The sequence below is a fragment of the Pantherophis guttatus genome, chromosome 1 (assembly GCF_059756535.1).
Source record: "Pantherophis guttatus breed Tessera chromosome 1, ASM5975653v1, whole genome shotgun sequence".
Taxonomy (NCBI): domain Eukaryota; kingdom Metazoa; phylum Chordata; class Lepidosauria; order Squamata; family Colubridae; genus Pantherophis; species Pantherophis guttatus.
Genome location: NC_142063.1, coordinates 274,579,929 through 274,602,175, shown reverse-complemented (window position 1 = coordinate 274,602,175; position 22,247 = coordinate 274,579,929). Strand labels below are relative to the sequence as shown.

Sequence of the window (22,247 nt, the reverse complement as noted above, 5' to 3'; positions counted from 1 at the left end):
GGCAGTGGGCGGATTTACGCAAACCTGCAGACTGCGCTTAAGAAAAGAAGCGAGAAGAAAAAGCTCGGTGCGCGCACGCGAACGCATAGACACGTTTTTAAGACGTTTCCAAAACCCAGCGTTTTTTCGCTGCTGGAAAGGTTTCCTGCCTTTTTCCTATTCAGAGAAGGAAAAGCGCGAGCGAGACTATTGGGAAAGAAGAGCAAGGGTGTGCGTCTGGCGGGGAAGGTCGGTTCTTGCGGTTACCAAATTTGCAGGCATGTAAATCAGCGCCCCCTCCCCTTTCAGATTTTGGTGGGAGCTGGAGGGGAGGGGAAGACGAGGGTTGCCCATTTTACAGCTCACTGACCATTTGGTGATCCATTGAGGGAGGCTTGGAAAAGTGGTTCCTTTGTGACCGCTCTAGCCAGATTGGGGGGCTGCTCATTTGCATCTCATTAGCCATGCAGGCGGCCGGCGAGATATAAGGCAGGCAGGCGCTGGAACGCAGGCAGATCCTTAGCGCTACAGAGCAAGTCAGCGAGCAAAAAATTAAAAAAAGAAAAAAAACCGGAAAAAAAAAGAAAAAGGAAAAAAAAAAGGGAATAATTTTACCCCAATCCAGCAGGCAGTTTCAAGGCGAAAGCAAAGCTCACCCATGACTAAAGCGGAGAGCAGACATTAACGCGGGCACCGCCAAGCCATCGACTTTGGAAATCCACGAAGCAACAACATTTTGCCTGGGGTTTTTTTGCGGGGGGTGGGGGGCAAAAGGCTTGGATTTCTTTCTTTCCTTTTTTTTAAAGCAACACATCGATCGGAATTCATTGCCAGAAAGTGGCGACCAGCAAAGCTTGGGGGATTTGAAAACGGCTGCTTGTGCGTAATCGCCAACCCCTCCGCAAAACTAAAATCACATGCACGCCAAAACAAAAAACCCGCCACTCTTTGCCTGAAGCCACCGGGAATTATCTTCTCGTCCCCTGAGGGATTTCCAGATCGTTGATTATTTTAATCTCCTTTGGGAAGTCTTTTCTTCGTCCCTGGGAATTAAGTGGCTTTTTCTCTCCTTTGCTTTGGTTGGAGCAAGAGAAACCAAAGCGCCAAGAACTGTCTCTGGAAGGGGAAGCCAAGAGGAGGGTAGTCCTTTTTCCTTGCGCCTAATTCATCTTTAAAACAAGATCTGTCAGTCAACTAAAGGGCGTATCTGAAGCGCATCGACGAGGGGGGTCGCAGGGGGAGAAAGAGAGAGAGAGACTCCAAACAAATAAATCATCGTTCTAATCCCCCTCCGGCCAGGCTCGGAGCGGAGAAACGTCCGGATCTTCGACTTGACAGAAGCTCGTCTTGGTTTGCTGTTTCTTCCTTTTGGAAAGGAAAACCGGGGACAAGAAGGGAAGAAGCCCAGACCTCTTCCTTCCCCCGCTTCATCAGCCCTGCCAATATGGGTGGACGGTCCACGTTGGCTTTAATGGTCTTTTGCGTGCTTCAACTTCCCTGCCAGGTAAGCCCTCAGGGCGTTGAGGGGATGCGGAAAGGTGTGTGTGTGCGTGCTGACGGGGCTCTGGCATTCCACCATCCCCAAAAGTTGGCGGTCCCCTTTCTGGGGAGCGCAGCAGCGGTCTGGCGAAGGTTGGGGTGGGGAACGCGCGAGGAGCAAGCGCCTATCCTCCTTCCCTCGAGCAATTTTTGAGAGCCGAGCACCGCGTCCTCACGCGTTCCCACGAGAAGCTTCCGCGTTCGCGGTGAGGAAAAGCGCGGCTCCAGCGCTTCCCTCAGGATTCCCGGGTCTGCGATACTCGGCACACGTGCTCTCAATCTCTCTCTTTCCGCGCGTTCCTTCCCCTCACCCACCCCCACCCCGTCGGAGCGTCGCGAGGTGCCGGGTGGGCATCTCGCCACCGGGCGCGTCGCAGTGGACAAGTCGGCCTCCGAGCTCGGCTCGGCAGGAGGTTGCCCATTACGCGCGCGGCGGCGGGGTGGGCGCCTAGGACGAGCGCCGCTATCCGCTTGCGGCGCCAGAACTTTCATTGATCCATTTGCCCCGCCCCTTCGAGGCGATTCCCGGTCCGACCGCGGCGCTGCCCCTGAGCAACCCTCGCTGCTCCCAGCTTCTCTAACCGTCTGCCATTCCTCCCCCTCCCTCCCTCCCTCCCCACCCCGGCCCTTCTCCGCAGGTTTGGACCTCCGGCGTCTTCGAGCTGAAGCTGCAGGAGTTTGTCAATAAGAAGGGGCTTCTGGGCAACCGCAACTGCTGCCGAGAGGGCCTGGGCTCCGCCAATCCCGGCGCCGGCGCTTCGGCAGGCTTGCAACAGTGCGACTGCAAAACTTTCTTCCGCGTGTGCCTTAAGCACTACCAAGCTAGCGTGTCCCCAGAGCCGCCTTGTACCTACGGCAGTGCCGTCACGCCGGTTCTTGGAGCCAACTCGTTCAGCGTCCCCGACAGCGCCGTCACCAGCGGCAGCGAACCGTCTTTCAGCAACCCCATCCGGTTCCCCTTCGGCTTCACCTGGCCGGTAAGATCGCCCGAGGCCTGGGACAGAGAGAGGGGGAGGTTTGCATGCAAGAGGGTAGACTTAAACCCACATCAAATGGCCTTAAAAATGTGTAATCAGGTAGCATTTTGAATGCTACAAATGTGTAATCAGGTAGTGGAAGAACCTGTCAATTATTTGGAAATGGCAGTGCTACTCTGTTTATTTGATCACAGATACAGATGAGAGCCATCTTTTAATTAGGGGGTTGGAGTTCTCTTGCCAGTGGTAAAAAGTCTAACCATTACTTTGTATTGGGATAACACTGCTATAACATGGATTGGAATAACTGCTATAACATGTCTTATGGAGATTCTCAGGTCATCCAGTTCATGGTTGTCCCAAAGGTGCTTTTTCAAGAGGCAAACTGGACTTCCTTGTTTTTCTTTGCATTTTTTTTCTTTGCATTTTTGTCTAAAAGAATGCAAATGACCAGCTGTCTGCAAGGAATATAAAGCCTTCCATTTCCCACCATCCAGTCAGAGCTGAATGAGCAGAAGCTTCTTGGATGAGAAGCGAAACGTCTTCAAAGAGAAACAAGAAAGTCCAGTTGCCTCTTGAAAAAGCACCTCTGGGACTGTTATAATATATACAATATATACATTTTACATGCATAGATACACACACACAGACACACAGCTATAAATTACTAGTGAGGAAATGACCTTGGAATGCCATTCTATCTAGATTAGGAAATGGATGTTCACAATAGAAAATGCATGGTCCAGAAGTCTAGAGAGGATGGATTATTTTTAGTCTTTCCAAAAGGAGGAACACTTAATGGTACTCTTGAATTCACTTAAATGGACAGATTCTGGGTTCAGAACCAAGGGATCCAATTTATTTCAAGTCAAGTCATACAGAAGGAGCTTCCATGGGTGGCTTTTATTGTGCAGTTCACAAAATATTATATGGGTTCAGATGTTATTTGCCTCAGCTACCTCCTGTGCCTTATTTTCCTCTTTCCCCATGATTTTCTTCATGCCAGAGAAAAGGAAGTGTAAAGGAACAGTTCTGTACCCATTTAAAATGTTAGAAGCCTCTTGTGTGCATTCTTTAAGAGTAGACAACGGGTTATCCTCCAGAACAATGTTTCTCCAATGAGGCAACTTTTAAGGTGTGTGAACTACATGGCTGCCTGGGGAATTCTGGGAGTTGAAGTCTACACATTTGAAAAGTTGCCAAGCTGGAGAAACACTGGTGTAAATGTTTCAGGCTACATTTCCTGCAGTCTGTTGCCATTGGCCTTCCTGGCTGTAGTTAATGGGAGTTGAAATCTCAGAATCTTGGATGGTACCAGGTTACCTTCAGTGATGTAATCAAAATGGGTGTCTGTTTTGCAAACATAGAACTTTTTTCTCATCCTACAAAAAAAGTGTCTGACCCTTTCTAAAGACTTTCAGTTAGGTGGCTGCTTTCCTGATGTTTCCTGGAGTATTCAATGCAGCTGAATACTCGGGTTACCAGTGCTGTTGGCTTGGAGGTAGTTCTTACCTATCAGGGACTATGGATTGTTCTACGGTTCTAACAACTTTCTCTTAGATTGTATGGTATGCTGAAATTCTGCCACTGGAAACGCAAAAATTTTTGCAGACTGCAATTTGGCAGTGGCAAGTAGATACTTGATCATCACTAGGAGCCACAGCTGATCCATTGAAGGGAATGTTGAAGGCAGGATTGACGGAATATCTGAACATAGCCCCATTCCCCTTGTCTGCCTACTGTAGAAATACCAAAGTTGTTGCCAGTTTGGCCCACCACTCTTCTAGCATCCTTCCCCCCTCCCCCTGCCATCCCTCTTCATTAAGGGAGAGGATTGGCAGTCATGGCTGTTCCCAGCCCCTCCCCGTTTCCCCTCATTGCTCCATTTTAATACCATATCCTGTATGAACAGGCTGAAAAAACAGGCCAGGAAGCAAGTTTTGAAAAAGTGCTGCCATTTCCTTGAGGGAAAAAAAAGAGAGGCCTGAGTCAGGGGATCAGAGAATCATGCTGGCTGTTGTGGCTGTAGTCTCCTGTGATTATATTATTTCTGCTGACTGCAGGCCTTCACATTCATTGTTTCTCCCTTCTCTGTATTGTGCAGGGCACTTTCTCTCTCATCATTGAAGCTCTGCACACTGACTCTCCTGATGACCTCAGCACAGGTAAATAATGTTTTCCCAAGTGGTATATTCAGGAGTCTTTCTTAACCTGGAGGCCTTCCTAAGTCATGACCCCTATATTACCTTCCCATGATGGGGAAAACAGTCTTGCACACCTGGAGGGCAACGGTTGGGAAGACAATTTTACACATTCCTTCTAATCTAATTCCCTATTCAATGGGCTTGTCTTCCATTATCTTCAGCCACTTGGCTAGAGGTCAAGCCCAATAGCATTCTGGGGTCTGTTCGCATAAACATCTGTCTTCTGCAACATACTTAGAAATACCCAACCCTTCCCAAAGATCTTCTAGGTCTCTAGTGGTACATCACCTTTCTTATTTAATGAACTGTGTTGCTATTCCATTTCCTTATCCCGCTCTACCCCTCCCTCTTCAGAGAATCCAGATCGTCTTATTAGCCGCCTGGCTACACAGAGACATTTGACTGTTGGGGAAGAATGGTCCAGTGACCTGCATACCAGTGGTCGCACTGACCTCAAGTACTCCTACCGATTTGTGTGTGATGAGCATTACTATGGAGAAGGTTGTTCTGTCTTTTGTCGCCCTCGAGATGATGCCTTTGGTCACTTCACTTGTGGAGAACGTGGGGAAAAGATCTGCAATCCAGGCTGGAAGGGGCTGTACTGCGGTGACCGTGAGTATCCAGAGATGAAAACTTCAATTTTCTTTCTGTTGATTCTGGTTACTCTGCATAAATCCAAACATGCCCCACTCAATGAATAATAAGATGAATAATAAGAGAAATGATCCCTCTTTGCCATTGGACAAATCTCCGTTAGGAGATTGTCTGTTGGTATAGCCCATTTCCATGTCCAAATTCTAAGAAGTAAATTAATGCAAATAAATTATGTACATAAACACACTGTATGTGTATACACACACACGTATATACACATATATACATACACCCAAAACTATGAATCTGTACTCATTAAGATATGGGGCAAGGATCAAATACAATATGAATAGCATTCGATCCTGAAATGAGGTAATTAACGCAAAGCAAAAATAAAAATATATCAATTATTAATCAGATAATTATTATGTATGATGACTTCACTTACAAGGACAAAAGAATAAAGGCCTGTAAAGATCTTTCATTATTTTCAAAATTACGATCACAGTCCAGCTAACATTATGTTTTAAGACTGTTTGTTTTTAAGGATGATTTGGAAGAAAGAGACTGACTTTGAAGAAAAGGTCTCATTGTTTTAAGAATTTTAATTGAGTTGGTTCCTTAAATTTTATTTCCTTAATTTTATTGAGTTGGTTCCTTAAAACAAACATCTGTTTTCAAATTTTCATAGAATCCTGAAAAAAATCAAGCTGCTATAATGAATAACAGAGAGATGTTTCAAGATTCAAAACAATTCTTTGTAATTTTGAATGCACAGATCTATTAAATATTAATCAGTTTTAATCCCCATGGTTCTTGCTGGGAGACTTGTATTCTCCCACTAAAATCTGAGAATTGCAATGGCTTAACATCAATGATTCTATTCTTTGAAATTGCAAGTGAAACAATATCTCTGCAAAATGTAGGATCCTATCTTAGGTTAGAAATTTCCTTCATGCACATCAGCCAAATTATGTACAGCAGCTTCTTCAATCTAGTAGCCTCTAGCAGTTTTAGTCCTCAACTTCCATAATTCCCAACAACACCACCATAGTCCAACACAGCTGGAGGGCATTACACTGGGAAAGGCTGATACAGAAGCTTTGGAAAAAGTTGATAGTGTTTTAGAAATCTCATTCCATCTTTCAAAAAGTGAAGAATTTCATATTCCGTCTTGATCAGTGAAATAGTTGGCCATTAGGGAATCAGAGTAACAGTCAAATTATTTTACTTGGAGACCTGACTGTTCTTTATTACTCAGTGAATGAAGCAACTTACATACATATTCACATACATATTCAGTGACAATTTAAACAAATTTGCTATAGAACAAGGTTTCTTGAAGATCATCATTTTTCTCTTGAATAAATATGACTACATTTAATGGATATTAAATGAAATTAGCCATACCATAATCATGATAAAGAGATTCCTCAAGTGAGTAACCAATTGGGATGGGGAGGAGCAGGAGTGCCAATGTCCCTGCTGTAATTCTTAAACTCCTCAGCTGCTTTTTTCTGCTATGGCAGAAGACCATGGATGCTAGACTAAGCTGAGTCAAATATCAATGCCAAAATCAAAGTATAGAGGCATCTTGTTGGCTTCTTTATATGGGAATGGAAGATAATGCCATCTTGTCATTCATCTCAGGTGGCAAAATGTCTCCGACAACCCTGACATTAAAGCTTACAAATCTCTCAAAGGGCTGTATTGTTCATTAATTAATTAGTAATGTAAGCCAAATTGATCCACCTAATTCCCTCTATTATTTATTGAGTATGTCCAACAAACTGACATGCATCGAAATGGCTATCATAATTTAACTGTCCAATAAATGCATTTTGCAAACATCTTGTTATGAGCAAAGAAGGCAGTTCTTACTTTTTTTACCTGCATTCCAATGTTTCTATTAGATGGCATGTTTATTAGACCATTAGACCATCGAATAAAAGATCACATTACTGTTCAAGCTTTCAGATTCTATAGAATTATTCAGTGTTGAATAGTAAACAATATAAGATATGGGTAAGGTAGTGATGGGGAGAAGAACAGAAAAAAAGGGACAAAATTTTCTCCTTTTCTTCATTTTATTTCCCCTTTCACACCCCTTTCCTTCACTTACTGTCTAGCAAGTAGTTCTGTGACATCCTGGTGGCTTAGTAAATATATTGTTTCAATCTTATATTTGGAAAAGTTATTAAAAACAAAAAACTAACTCCCCCCCCCCTTTTCTGCACTTGGCATTTTACTATTATTCTAGACTGTCCTCCTCTCTGAAAGACTAAATTAGTCTAGTAAGAAAAAACTAACATAGACTGGCTTAGGAAAGGCCTGGGTGGCATAGGGTGACACAGGGAAAGCCTGATAGCTTATAAAAGGGGAAATCCCCCAAATATATGTTTGACCCTTAATTTCAGTGGGTTGTCAGTCATGCCATTCTTAAAAGGAAAAAAAAAGGTCTTTCTGAAATCAATTTGTTCTTTAGGCAATTTTATTAAACATCAATAGTGATAGTGAAACTCAGAAAAGTAGTTAGAAACATATTCCATTAAACCCAGATCTACTTCCAAGTAACCTGGATTACATTTTCCAGAATTCCTGGCTATCTTCTATGCCAGCTGAAGTTTATAAGGGTCATAGCTCAAAACATCTGGAGGGCATCAGGTAGCCTAACCTTGAACTAGACTCTCTTCATTCAAAGTCACACACTGGCTGCATTACAGGGACATAGCTGCAAATATAAATATCCGGGAAGCAGAACAAGTAAGCACTCATATACTTAACTAGCCAGAGTGGATCATAAATAACATGGAAAACAGCCAGCGGCAATACTGGCCAGAATCCAAGAAATTGCATGATTAATTCTTATTCTCAAGAGGTTTTAGGTTTGTGCCTCTTAGCAGAGTTAAGTAATGTTGGTATCTGGACTTAATGGAATTTGCCCCTCCTCCCAATTTAGTTCTTTATTGTAATTTCATTAATTTTCAGATATGTCCAGCCAGCCCTAATCAGTTTGGAGCTATCCTTACGCTTCTTTTAAAAAAAAAATCCTTCACATTTGAATTCACAGATTTTCCTAAATAGATTATGATTTAGCATGAAATCTTCCATTCTTTCATGAGAAACAATTATCTTTCCTTCTGGAAGTTCCTTGGGTTTAAAGTTGCTTGATACTTTGCCTGGTGGGAGAGTATTTAAAAGTAGTGGTGAAGTCAGGGCAGGGAAAAAAATCTCACTGGAAATTATTAATTTTTACTTTATGCCTCAAGTAACTGTCTAAATTTGGGCTATTATGTTAAGCCATGGCCAGTGTGATTGTCCTCACTGAGAATTAGTATGGCATACCTACTTACGGTAATTACTGGTCCAGGAACTGGTATGTTGGCCTTGAGCTCCTGGAGGAAATGCAACAAATAAAACACTTGTTACGTCTTCATAGGCCCAACGTCTACTGGAATCGTGCATAGATTGGAGGGGAAATTTCAACAGGATGAAGCTTTGACCAAAGTACTTTGGCAAAAATACTGAATCGAAATGTCTCTCTTCAAAGTGATGAATCAAAACAGTTGGCCATTTTAGTCTAGGCTCTAAAAAGGCCTGCTCTGTTCATGTAGAGGCCCCTTTCCAATCGATGGAAGCAGCCAGGTGAATTGAATTGGCCTAGTTGGATGCTTCCATTTGATCTGTCCAAGTAGAGACATTTGATTTTCCCAGTAAGGGTGCTGCCCTAATGAATGCTGCAGTGGTCCAGATCAAGGGGTTGCCTCAGGGTGCAGAGAAGCTGCTTTGCATCTTCTTTGTCAGGAGAGCCACCATGGTTCTGATTTGCTTATGGGTCAAGTTAGTAAGAAAACCCCCCATGTGACATCCCCAATGCATGCTGCCCCCTTTAATTAGATTTAGAGGAGGAGATGAGAAATAGGATATTGTTGGAAGCCTTTGGAAGGGGGAAAAAAAAAACCCTTCCTGCTTTTCTTTCCAAAAAATTCTGAACCTTGTGAGCAAGTTGTTAGAATGCATGGTGCATTTACTTGGTGGGGTTGGGGAGAGGGAAATGATGTCAACCCAAAAGCCTGTCCCAAAATTGGCAGGCTTGTCTCGTCCGCACACTTGCCCCATTCATTCCTTCTCTCTCCCCCCCCCCCACTTTAACAATCTGATGATCAGTCCCGTTCTTCTTCGTCTTCTGTTTCTCCTTCTGGGCTTGTCATTGTCTCTGGCTTGCTTTGTGGGGTTAAAACTCACAGTGCCTGCTTAATGAGTTCCATAACCAGGCAAAGTAATGAGCAGAAGTCTTCCTTCCCCGCCCTGCTCCCAACCTCCCTCCTGCTGGCCTGCTTACCTCCTTCCTACGTCTGTGTTCTTCAGGCTCCACACCCCCTCCTTCCTTTGGGGGTGTGCGTGAAAGAACTTTAGACTTAATTATTTGAATAAGAAAAACCCTTCCCCTTTGCCCAGAAATCATGCGCGTGCCATAGATTAGATCTGGGTAGGGATAGGCTGATGAGAAAGCACATCTTAGCTCTGATTGGCTGTAAGGAGTTGGGGTATTGTTGCAGTGGGGCAGCTGCTGGGAGAGAATAGACAATGGAGCAGCTGTCCCGGCTGGCACCCTGCACACCAGCTGTCTAGCCTTATCTGTGCATGCTCTCTCTCCCTCTCTCCCTCTCTCTCTCTCTCCCTCTCTCTTATACTTGCTGAGGATGCTGAGGATACCAAGAGGAGGAGCTCTGGTATTGAATGGGATGTGTGTGTGTGTGTGTGGGGGGGAAATAGGACTTCTGACCCTTACTGGGAAGAAAAGGCGGATGGGATTTTGTGCAGAATTTTGTGCGGAAAGGAGTCATTGTGTGCTCTCTTTTGTCTGTGTGCAACTGCATTAAAGGGAATGTTCATTCCTAGTGATAAGTAAAGCCCCCTGTTACAAAAGCACGACCACTACTCTTAGCAAGCTCCGAAAATTCATTTAGCTGCAGTCACCAACTCGACTGTCATGAAAAAGAATTTGACCTAAGCTCACAAGGCTCCAAAAGGCTTATGGATATATTTTGGTTTCTTTGTGTTTTGCAGCAATTTGCTTGCCAGGCTGTGATGACCAGCATGGATTCTGTGACAAGCCTGGAGAATGCAAGTAAGTTTCCAGACCTTTCCTTCTCCTGTTCTCGCTCCATCCTTCTGCCGGCAAAGTTGATTTGAGAATCCCAGATTTGATTATATTCAGGCCTGCTTTACTTCTTAACCTAATGTCCGTGTAAGTCAAATAAGAAGGAGCCAAAGCACCACTCCAAAATTTATGGATATTTGGAAGAAGTTGAATGGGGCTTAGTGTCTAGTAGGAGCACATTAACTTTCAAACATAATGGATGCACTGTGCCTTGTATCTAGCCTTTTGAAATCATGGAAGAATTATAATTAATTTGATGGAATGATTAGATGGCAGTTTATGGGTGTGATTACTGGAATAACTCAATCAAGGGGAGAATAGATGTATTTTGGTTTGGAGCAGGGAAGTCTATGCCTTTCTGATGAACTATAAAAATATGTGGCCCTTGGGAAATCAATTTCTCCGTCAGCATAATCGTCTTTGCAGAGTTAATGTGGAGATTAAATGGGATTAGCATCCTTAGCGTCTTGGAAGAAGGGTGATTTATAAAAGTGATGGTTAATAAATCAAGGCTACCAGCAGAAGGAACTTGAACTCAGGAATAAGGACAACAAAAATCAAAGAGATTAGCTTGTTCAAATACCTAAAAAGTATTTCAGGTAGAGAAAAAGCTTCTGAGCTTAATAAAATCAATAACGTTGGAAGAAGTACACTACTTAAGAAGTTTGATTTTTGTTTAGTTTTAATTTAAATAATTTTCAGCTTGTGTGACCAGACTCCCTGGATTAAAATTGTTTAAAATGTGTTTTCACAGATGCCGTGTTGGCTGGCAAGGGCGTTACTGTGATGAATGCATCCGATACCCAGGTTGTCTTCATGGTACCTGTCAACAACCTTGGCAGTGCAATTGTCAGGAAGGATGGGGAGGTCTTTTTTGTAACCAGGGTAAGTTCTATCGTTTGTAACGTTTATACAGTCCACTTTTCTTAAGCTTGGATTTCTCTTAAACTAAACTTAGGTAACGTCCTCGCAGAGCCACAGGCAATCTTCTGGATGTAACCTTTTTGTCTGTAACTTCTCCTACAGATCTAAATTACTGTACACACCATAAGCCTTGCAAAAATGCCGCCACTTGTACCAACACGGGCCAAGGAAGTTACACCTGCTCTTGCCGTGCTGGTTACACGGGTTCCAATTGTGAGATTGAAATAAACGAATGCGATGTCAACCCTTGCAAGAATGGAGGAAGTTGTACTGTAAGTTAATGCTACTGCTGCAACTAGTCTGAAAAGAAGGTTTTGTCCCAAATGTTAAGATGCGTAGTAAAGATTGCTAAAGAGGGTGGGTCTTTCTTCCAACAGGATCTTGAGAACAGCTACTCCTGTACCTGTCCACCTGGCTTTTATGGTAAAAACTGCGAACTGGGTGCAATGACTTGTGCCGATGGGCCTTGCTTCAATGGAGGACGATGTACAGACAATCCTGAAGGTGGATATAGTTGTCGTTGCCCTGTGGGTTACTCTGGATTTAACTGCGAAAAGAAAATCGACTATTGCAGCTCCAGTCCTTGTGCTAATGGTAAGCCAAACCGGTACCTGTATTTGATCACCCATTCAAGTTAATGGCCGTTTTGCCCTAAACATCCATGGGAAGTGAATGACCTTCCTGCTGCAGTTCACTTAACTTCTAAGGGGAAGCGAGTAAATTTCTCACTGCAGTTCACTTGACATGCTATAATGGGAGGTCTTGATTTAATGGAGGAAGAGAGAGAGATCCAAGCAGCTCTGAAGCTTGCTAAGCCACACTGGTTTCTGTGGGAGAGAAGCGACAGTTTGTGAGTATGTAGTCTTCAGAATAAGCCTGACACTCTTCAGTGATTCTTAAACAATTCTGAAGCTGTTGTGCAGCTTTTTATAAAACCGCGAAACTGATAAGAACACAAAAGACACCAACTCAATTTTCCCCTGTTTGGAGAAATTTTATTTTGGCATTTTGTAAGAAGAAGGGCACATTTAATATGAATGGCATTTCCGCGATAACATTTCTGAGAAGTTTTATCCGCCTTGCCCAACTTCCTCTAGAGATGTTGGATTTAAATTCTTATAATTCCCCAGTTCATCCACCATTGAGCATGCTAGTTGATGGATTACGGGAGATGGGGTTCAACATAGCAAGAGGGCATCAGATTCAGGAAAGCTGAGTTATACATCAGTTTTGTTTCTTCCTTTCTAAACTAGGCTAAAGGCAGAATCCAAAAAGAAACCTAGATACAAAATTTCAATCTGAAAATTTAAATCAGTATAATTGCCAGTTGGAATGATCCAGTCATTGTCCAGTAATGTGCATCCAGACTAAAATTTACCCCTCACTTTTGTCTGAATTAGTCCAAGAGGCTTGTCTGTTCTTTAACTTAACATTGAAAGCCTGTAACCTTTATTTATCAACTTACATGTGACATAAGGCCAAAAGAGCCTGAAATCCTGTTTGTAAGATTGCAGACCTATATGTGGGAATTTCCATTTAAGTGAACCCGTTTAGGATGGCAGGGCATACCCCTCTTTAGCAAAAATTCAGTCCTTATAACTGTGATGGCTAATGCCACCAAGTCCCCACATTATGCCTACTAGAGATGTTGGGGTCTCAGTCAGGGGTGGGTTCTACTTGCCTTTACTATAGGTTCGCAATGGGGCCATGCGCTTCTGTGCATGCGCAGAAGCTTCCTGATGACGTCTGAGTCAGTAGGTGGAGCCTCCCGCCGGTTTTACTACCGGTTCTTGCGAACTGGTCCGAACCAGTGGCAACCCACCACTGGTCTCAGTCCATCTGATTGATGATGAGACTGGCTGTCAACTGATCTTGAAGTACGAGGCTCAATGATGCTGACTTGAAGAGTCAGTTTATCCTTTTCAGTTAAAACAGGTAGTAACTATGTTTTATTGAATTCTCCACTTTAATCTGTGGGTGGAAAGTTCATATTTGGAAGTTTTCCAAAAACTTCCAAAACAAAAGGCAACTGGGTTTTCTTTTTTTTTTTTCTTTTTCCTTTGAAAATGTTTTGTTTCTCATCCAAGAACTGAAGAAGCTTCTTGGATGAGAAGTAAAATGTTTTCAAAGGAAAAAAAAACCCAAGTCCAGTTGCCTTTGGAAAAAGCACCCTTAGGATAACTATGACCTGAATGATTGAAATATATTTATTTTGGAAAAATCCTGAAGAATGGGTCAAATATTTGATTTCTGCAGAAGGTTAAATGTTGTCTCTATCATAAAAAAAGTGTCAGGAGGAAGGATTAAAAGACAGATCAAATTGAATCTTGACACCCCAAAAAAATTAGAGGAGTTTATTTATTTATTTATTTATTTATTTATTTATTTATTTATTTATTTATTTATTTATTTATTTATTTATTTATTTATTTATTTATTTATTTATTTATTTATTGGTTCAATTTATATGCCGCCCTTCTCCGGAGACTCAGGGCGGCTTACAATGCGTTAAGCAACAGCCTTCATATTTTTGTATATACCTGCTTAGTAGGGCTTTCACCCCCTCCCTCAAGTAGATTTCTTTTTATACAAAGTCAGCTTATTGCCCCCACAATCCGGGTCCTCATTTTTCATAAGTTCATAAGAGGATCAAAGAAAGTAATTTGAAAACAAGCACCATCAAAAGTTAGCATGCATTTGTCAAGAATATGTTGTGCCACACTGCCATTAATGTGTGTGTGTGTGGGGGGGGGAGTTAAATAGACTGCAAGAATAATGTAAACATAATACACTGATTTCAGAAAAGCATTTGAGAAAGTATTGACAGTTTTGTGATTAGCTGGCTAGTTAAACCTGGTGTGGATGAAACCTAATTGACAGTTGACCCTTTCCCCATAAGTTTGTTGGTGGATTCTCATAGCAAACAGTCATATCTGAGAAGAGTAGAATCCCACCCTGTGCCTTTAGGAAGTGCTTGGGACTTCGAGACATGACCCCAAAGGGTACTGGCAAAGCTGTATCCCCTTCTCTTTGCCTAGAGATGCAGCAAAGAGGGAGGCTCGAGCACTTCAGAGTGTTTGGAAGGAATACTGTGTGCTGAAAACATTTATGGTGTCTTCTGTGAGGAAGAGGTTAGCTTTTTCAGGGGCACATGCTTTCCCACGCTTCATGGGGTAGTTGTGCAAAATAGGGCACTTGACTAGGATTTGGTGTTCCACACCAAGGCAATTGATAGGAAGAAGTTTATCCTTATACAGCAGTGGAACTGATTTAGGCTAAGTGTAGTCTTGGAGTTAGTTAACTGACTGAATTAGCCTCTTTTTAATGTTCCCATAATACATTAAGCCCCACTTTAATTAAGAAAGTTGTGAGAACGGGTTGTAGAAGACAAGAAATCAGGGTGGGAAAGATAAATCTTATTTTTGCAATGTTTGGGGAGATTTCATTTGTTCATTTCATGTATGAAAAAAGTATCTTTTCTGCTGTGTACAAAAATAGCTGAGGTGGCCCAGCACAGAATATATGCTGCCACATTGGTTCTGTTGTGTACTTAAAATAACCTGAAGGCCTTTATTCTGTTTTAAGGCTGTTGGTCACTTATTTCACTCTTAGTTGCTTGGACAATATTATGTTAATCAAGTACAAAACCCCACAACATTTAAAAGCAGCCAGATAAGTGACCTGATTTTTAAATACTCTTAAGCATCCATTCTTTAGAGCAGGAATGGGGAAACTACGGCCCTTTTATGACCTGTGGACTTCAATTCCCAGAATTCCTGAGTGGCTCATGAATTCTGGAAGTTGAAAGCTACAAGTCATAAAAGAGCCATAGTTCCTCACCTCTGCATTAGAGTAATCAAAGCCTGCCTTTAAAATAGTCATAAAAATATCCAGACTGTCATACAAGTAGTATGATGTGCCATCTATTCATTCATTCCTGTTCTTATGAAAAATAACTACATTATGTCAACAGCAAAAGGCTCTATAGCAGTAAGCTTCTGAGGTACTGATTTTGTAAATCCTGGTCTTCTTGAATCCATAAAACTGTTTGGATAACCTTGAATGGTCCCTGTCTCTTATTTTTTGTAGGGTTGTTGTAAATAGGCAGCACCGTGGATAGATATATCGTATTTTTCGGAGTATAAGATGCACCTTTTCCCCCACTAAAAGGGGGTGAAAATTTAGGTGCGTCTTATACAGCGAATGTAGCTCTGCCCACCCACTGGCCCCCACCCTTTGGCCTCTGCCTCCCAGCAGTTTACCTCCTTGCAGCAAGCAGCAAGAAGAAACAGCTTGTTTCAGCTTCAGCACAGGCTAATTAGCACAAGTTGATTGGATTGGCCTCCCGACTCTCAGCTGTTTTGCGCAGGCCTTTGCTGCTTGCTGTAAGGAGTTAAATTGCTGGGAGCAGATTTTTTTTTCTTGTGCTAATCAAGCTATGCTGAAAACGAAAATGAAAGTAAAGCAGGCTATTTGCTGTTTGCTGCAACGGGGCAAAATTGCTGGGAGGCAGGAGCAGATTTCTTTTTCTTGTTTTCCTCACCAAAAAAGGTAGGTGCGTCTTATAGTCCGGAATGTCTTATACCCCGAAAAATACAGTAATAGACCATTAATATCACTGTAAGTCCCTATGACTAGTTCCTCCTATTTATCATTGTCCTCTCCAAACTTTTGCAGGAGCTCAGTGTGTGGATCTTACGAATTCCTACATATGCCAATGTCAAGCTGGCTTCACGGGAAGACATTGTGATGATAATGTGGATGACTGTGCCTCCTTTCCTTGCTTAAACGGAGGGACCTGTCAAGATGGAGTCAACGACTATTCCTGCACCTGCCCTCCGGGATACAATGGAAAGAACTGTAGCACTCCTGTCAGCAAATGTGAGCATGATCCCTGCCACAATGGGGCTACTTGCCACGAAAGAAACAACCGTTACGTTTGTGAATGTGCACGTAGTTATGGGGGCCTCAACTGCCAGTTCTTGCTTCCTGAACCCCCTCAAGGGGCAGTCATCGTTGACATCACCGAGCAGTACGCAGAACGCCAGAGCTCCCAGTTCCCGTGGATTGCAGTATGTGCTGGAATTATCTTGGTCCTTATGCTCTTGCTGGGCTGTGCTGCCATTGTGGTCTGTTTTCGTCTCAAAACACAAAAGCAGCAGCCTCAGCAAGATGCCTGTAGGAGTGAAGTTGAGACCATGAACAACCTGGCCAACTGTCAGCGAGAGAAGGACATCTCCATAAGTGTCATTGGTGCCACCCAGATTAAGAATACGAATAAGAAAATAGACTTCCACAGCGAAAATGCTGACAAAAATGGCTACAAAGTCAGATACCCATCAGTGGATTACAATTTGGTCCATGACCTCAAGCATGAGGACACTGTTAAAGAGGATCATGGGAGATGTGAAGCTAAGGGCGAAACATACGATTTGGAAGCAGAAGAGAAAAACACAGTACAGCCCAAAAGGTATGGGAGTGTCAGAGGAGTGTGGCTGAATGGGTTAGGTTTTTAATTTGCCAAAAGTGAGGGTGTATCGAAATTGGTCGCGAAACCAACCTCATCTGAAATTTTCTCTTTGCAGTGAAACGTCTGAAAGGAAACGGCCGGAATCGGTATATTCCACTTCAAAAGACACAAAGTACCAGTCAGTGTATGTCATATCAGAAGAGGAAGATGAATGCATCATAGCAACGGAGGTAGATATATTCTCTCCCAGGCTCAAAACCCGTCCAGTTGTACTAATGCACCACTTCCTCTGATGCAGCTCAGTTTGTTCCAATGGAAGCCCTAATGATGGTTATTTTCTTTGTAGGATAAGTTAGTAGGGTAATTTCAAAATTGCAGCCCATGAGGTTATGAACCTTCCCCATAATAATATGCGGCATTGTCATCCCATCAATAGCCATTGGTGGACAGATTCTAATCTTCCAATTCAGTCCAATAAAATGCCTTAGTCACCCTGTCCATGCAGAAATGTGGATGGGTGGGAAATAAAACCACTAAATGCTTCACCTGGAGGAGATATTTGATTCTCCTAATGATCAAGTGAATACCTTTTTATGTCTTAATGGGTATCCTTGGATTATTATTTTTTTTCACCCTGCCTCTCTTGAATTCTTTGCAGGTGTAAAAGAAAGATGACATGGCAAAATTGTTGTTTTGAAACAATTTTCAAAGGTGATATGCCCCAATGAATGCTGCTGAACAAGGAAAGGGAGAAAGATTCCTTCACTGACTGCTGCTGAGAAACTAAATTCAGACTGAGCTGGTTCTCTACTGAAGTTAGCAAAAGGGACTGCAAGTAATACATGACGGACGCTAGGTCAGGCTCTGTGTTCAAAGATACCTGTTGCACTGCCTTTTATGAAGATTTATCATTGCACTATGGTCAGTTGATTTTTTCCCCCTATATGTATTTAAATGAACGGACTGAATTCCTACACAAGAAGTGTGCACTGCCTGGAGTGTGTATTTTGGATTCTATGAGCCAGTTGATTCTTGAGATACAGACACTGCCTTTACTGTCCTTTTTTTATACTAAAATGTGTTATTAGGTGGGGAAAGAAAGTGTGTTATTTTTTTTAATCTGTAAAAATTATTTTCAGGATATTTGTAAAGCTGGGGTATTTTGTGATTTTTTTTTAATAATTTAATTTTTTTGGTAAATATGTACAAAGGCACTTCGGGTCTATGTGACTATTTTTTTTGTTTGTATATAATGTATTTATGAAACATTGTGCAAGATGTTATTTGAGGTTTTTTTTACTGTTTTTGTTAATAAAGAAATTCATTTTTAAAATATTTTTCCAAAATAAATATTATTAATGATATCCAAGGCATATGCTTCTTTATTTTCTTTTCTTTTTTTTTTTTTGCAAAACACTTCTGCACATGCACAGTTGAGAAGCTGCTACTGGTACAGCAGCAACATCAAGGAAAACAATGTTGGCAGTGTATGTGTCAGGTGTGAAAGATCAGGTCCATATGTGAAGGTCTAATTAAATTGATTTATTGCTAATCATGACTATGCACAAGAACTAACAGCACCTGCTTGGGCTTAGATAAATATCAACGGAATTCAAGGGAGGTTGGGCTTAGTTTGATTATGACTACGTAGGGATTCTAGACTGATCCCTCTTTTAACTCCGCCCCCACATTCTACCACTTTTTCTCCTACTGTTTGAAATTCCATGTTTTATTACTAATTAATCTCAGGCCTTAGCAGTAGGGGCCCTGGAGAGATCAAGGAAGGCAAGATGGTAGCTGTGTAGTGCAATCAAAGCCTTATCCTTTTGTGCTTCCGTAGGACAGTAATCAACAGAAAAGCAAAGCAAAGCAAGGTGCATATGAAAAGGGCAGGACTATAATATAAGTATTGTGTCATTGAGAAAGAGCAAACTGAGATTTAGTATTGGGTTGGGTAGATAGTTTTATAAATAATATGAATACAGTTTCTCACATTTAAATGAGTGTTATAGGCCAAAAAGCACATAAAGCATTGAGCAGGAGATTGGATTAAATGACCTCAATGGCTCTTTCCAAATTCTATGATTTTATTACTGTTCTACTAGCGTTCAATTAGAACTGTTTCAGGTTTGGTGGTATAATGTGAACACTTGCCCATTCATGGAATATAGCTATTCTATTTATTCACTGTAGAAAATATTAAAAAAACCCTGTGCTTTGGGGGTTTACCTGCAAAAACACTGAGTATCTAGTTTATTAGAAAATCACAAGACTTGCGTTGGAATAAATTAGTAGACTTAACCTATTGGAAAAAGTTTATAGCTTTCCAGTTGTTGCTAATATCTAACAAGTGGACACTTTCTGGAAGCTTTCTGAAAGGCCTAACACTAGACCGGGTATCAGCAACCTGCAGCTCTGGAGCCGCATGCGGCTCTTTGGGCCCTCTGCTGTGGCTCCCTGTTGAGTGATCCCAACACTGGCTGGCCCCGCCCCTCGCCCTCCCCTCCTAGTCATTCCTCGCCTGGCCTGAGGAGGTAAGGCGATGGTGGGGGGATGGAGAAGTGATCAGGACAGAGATAGAGAGATACAGAGAGTCGGGGAGAGAGATACAGAGAATGGGGGAGGGAGGGAGGGAGAAAGATGTCAAAAGTTTTGTGGTTCCCGGTGTTTTTTAACAACCGCTTCTCTGCCCTAATGACCAGCTGGGTAAGCGTGGCTGGGGGGGAGTTATGTGACTGGTGGAAGTGAATAGCGTCAAGTTGGCCATGCCCACCCAGGTTTTGTGGCTCCTGGTGTTTTCTGTGGGAAATGGATCCAAATGGCTCTTTGAGTGTTTAAAGTTGCAGACCCCTGCACTAAACTATGTGATGAGGAGCTCACTATAGAATGGTGGGTAAAGCACATTTTGCACATAAACACTCCTTTCACACAATGGATCCTTCAATGTTGATTCTGAGTTCTAGTTTTAATAGCCCAGTTAAAAGGCTTTCTTGTTACCATACTTTTAAAACATCCTATATATACTATCGTGCTTCTTTCAGTCCTGTTTTGGTTTGAGATAGTGTTTAATAAGTCTGTCTATACCAAAATTCAATACGTAGCAGTGAAACGATTTATTTTTGAATAAATATGGATCATAAATGGATGCCTGTAGCCTCATTTTTTGGTATGGTGTGTGCATAATCTTGTTTCACTCTTTAAAGAAAAAAACGGAAGAAATTCTGATCTTGTTTTCTGCAAGGAACCTTCTTTATATATATATATATATATATATTTAACCAGATAGTTTTTATTAACCCATATCCAAACAAACAAACAAACATATAATGGAAAATAAAATAAAAATAAACATACACAAAAACAATTTTGCTGTTATTAATTAAAAAACCACATTTGTAAAAATGTTAAATTCCAATTTAAATTCTACTAAATTCTAGTATAATTTGGTACAATACACATGTCTTTAAACCTAGACTTTTCTCAATTATTCTATCAACACGTATGATTTTACTCCAAAAAGGAATATAATGAAGAACATGACTATAACGTATGAATTAAAGTGTCCTCAAATTTCTTGCAACACCAAGATGAGTTGAATTTGACTGAGTGAATACTACTATGAACAGATTATGAAGACAATCCAAATGATCTTTTCATATGAAAGAAACCAAAAGAGGAGGAATATTAAAAGAGGAAGAAAGAATATTAGAAAAAAAGAAGGAAAATGAGAAAGATGAATATGTTACCTTTACTATTCCTGTCGATGAAATAGCTGCAGAAAGGAATGTAATTAAGTTGTGCAACACCAAATTTATTATTTTATTACTATTATTATTAATTAAATTTTTATACCGCCCTTCTCCCAAAGGACTCAGGGCAGTGAACAGCCAAGATTAAAATACATACAATATGAAAATTAAAATAATTTAAAACATAATTAAATCAATTTGGCTTCCCCAATTTAAAACCTCTTACCCATAAAATTAACCAGTTAAAATTTTTAAGTCAGCCCGGCTTGCTGAAATAGAAAAGTCTTCAGGACCCAGCGGAAAGTACGGAGGTCCGGGATCAGTTGTATCCCTGGGGGTAGCTCGTTCCAGAGGGCGGGTGCCCCCACAGAGAAGGCTCTCCCCCTTTTTTGTTAGTAATTAGTAACAAAAAAATGGCTAGAGAAGGAATCTGAATATTACAACAGGAATTGCATATCACTGCTAGTTCTATGAAGTCTGGAATTTTCAGTTCTGTGTTACACACTTTGTGTAGATGTGAAGATCTATAGATTAGAAAATTTCCTCACTAGCGTTGAAACCTGCATTTTTTTCTTTAATTAAGAAAAAAGTAAAAAGAACTTTGAAAGACTGATGTTGGCTATTTTAGTGACGCAGTATAAGTCGTAATCTGGCCAAAGGAGGGAAATTCTTTTCAAAATGAAAGTGGACATGGAGAACAAGTCTTCCATATAGAATCAGTGATCTTCCAAATCTGTTGGGTTCTCAGTGGAAGTGGGAAAACATCTGCTGATTATTAACAGAACTGCTATCAAAGTAAATAGCATAAACAATCCAACTGCCTAGTCCAATGGCCCAGTTCAGTATAAGGCAGCATCATACAAGTAGTCCTCGTTTAGCGACCACACCTGGGACTAGTAACTTGGTTGTGAAACAAATGACTTGCTAAATGAAACCATGACTGCATCTATGAACTTACTTCAACTGTCCTTTGCTTTACAGACCAGCAAAGTTGCTTTTTCATCATTGTTGTAATTGTGAACAGTTGCTGCATGAAACAGTCACTAAATGAGGACAACCTGTGTAGTATACATTTATCCAGAAAGCCCATATTTCACAAGCAACCAAGAATCAGCCCAATTCATCAGTGTAGGAACAGCAGCATGTTGTGATAGGATAGCCACAACTTTAGCCTTCTAATTCCTGATCACAGTTCCAAGATCATTACACATAAATCACATATTCCTCAAGGGATACTGCAACATGTAATTTTTATTGAATTTTAGTTTCCTTGTTTTGGTCATAGCAAAGGATATATTTACCTTGTAGTTGTAACCAATGGATGAAACAATAGCTGAAAACATGACCTTCACTTTACACAATGATCAAGAGACTCAACAGCAAAAGCAAGAATAGCCAGACTAAAAAATATTAATGCACAATTAATAACAATAACATGGTTAAAAACCAGTTAACTTAAAAGCTCTAGAAATAAACACTTTCCTTTCATCTTCTTAGTTCATTTATTTATGATCTGTTATCATAATAGTCGGCTTTTCCACTGGCCGCTATCATAGGAAAGAGGAGAAAACGCAAATGCAATTTCCAAGCCAATGGCAGTGGCTCAAGGATTGTTTAAAGCATTCTGTAATGCTTTCTGACTATTGG

General features: G+C 41.4%; 1 protein-coding gene and 1 long non-coding RNA gene across 2 annotated transcripts; one reads left to right on the top strand and one right to left on the bottom strand.

Moving 5' to 3' along the window:
• Nucleotides 1-85: 85 nt before the first annotated feature.
• Nucleotides 86-18,213, top strand: DLL1 (delta like canonical Notch ligand 1). The gene is made up of 11 exons (XM_034428400.3): nucleotides 86-1,483; nucleotides 2,157-2,495; nucleotides 4,600-4,660; nucleotides 5,054-5,311; nucleotides 10,364-10,424; nucleotides 11,212-11,342; nucleotides 11,484-11,653; nucleotides 11,759-11,975; nucleotides 16,059-16,851; nucleotides 16,967-17,081; nucleotides 17,510-18,213. The coding sequence occupies exons 1-11, from the start codon at nucleotides 1,424-1,426 to the stop codon at nucleotides 17,513-17,515; spliced, it is 2,211 nt and encodes a 736-aa protein (XP_034284291.1). The 5' UTR covers nucleotides 86-1,423; the 3' UTR covers nucleotides 17,516-18,213.
• LOC117672034 (uncharacterized) lies at nucleotides 5,152-9,761 on the bottom strand. The gene is made up of 3 exons (XR_004593099.2): nucleotides 9,636-9,761; nucleotides 8,647-8,688; nucleotides 5,152-5,364 (listed from the first exon to the last, which is right to left on the bottom strand). It is a non-coding gene; the product is annotated as an uncharacterized LOC117672034 (long non-coding RNA).
• Nucleotides 18,214-22,247: the final 4,034 nt, after the last annotated feature.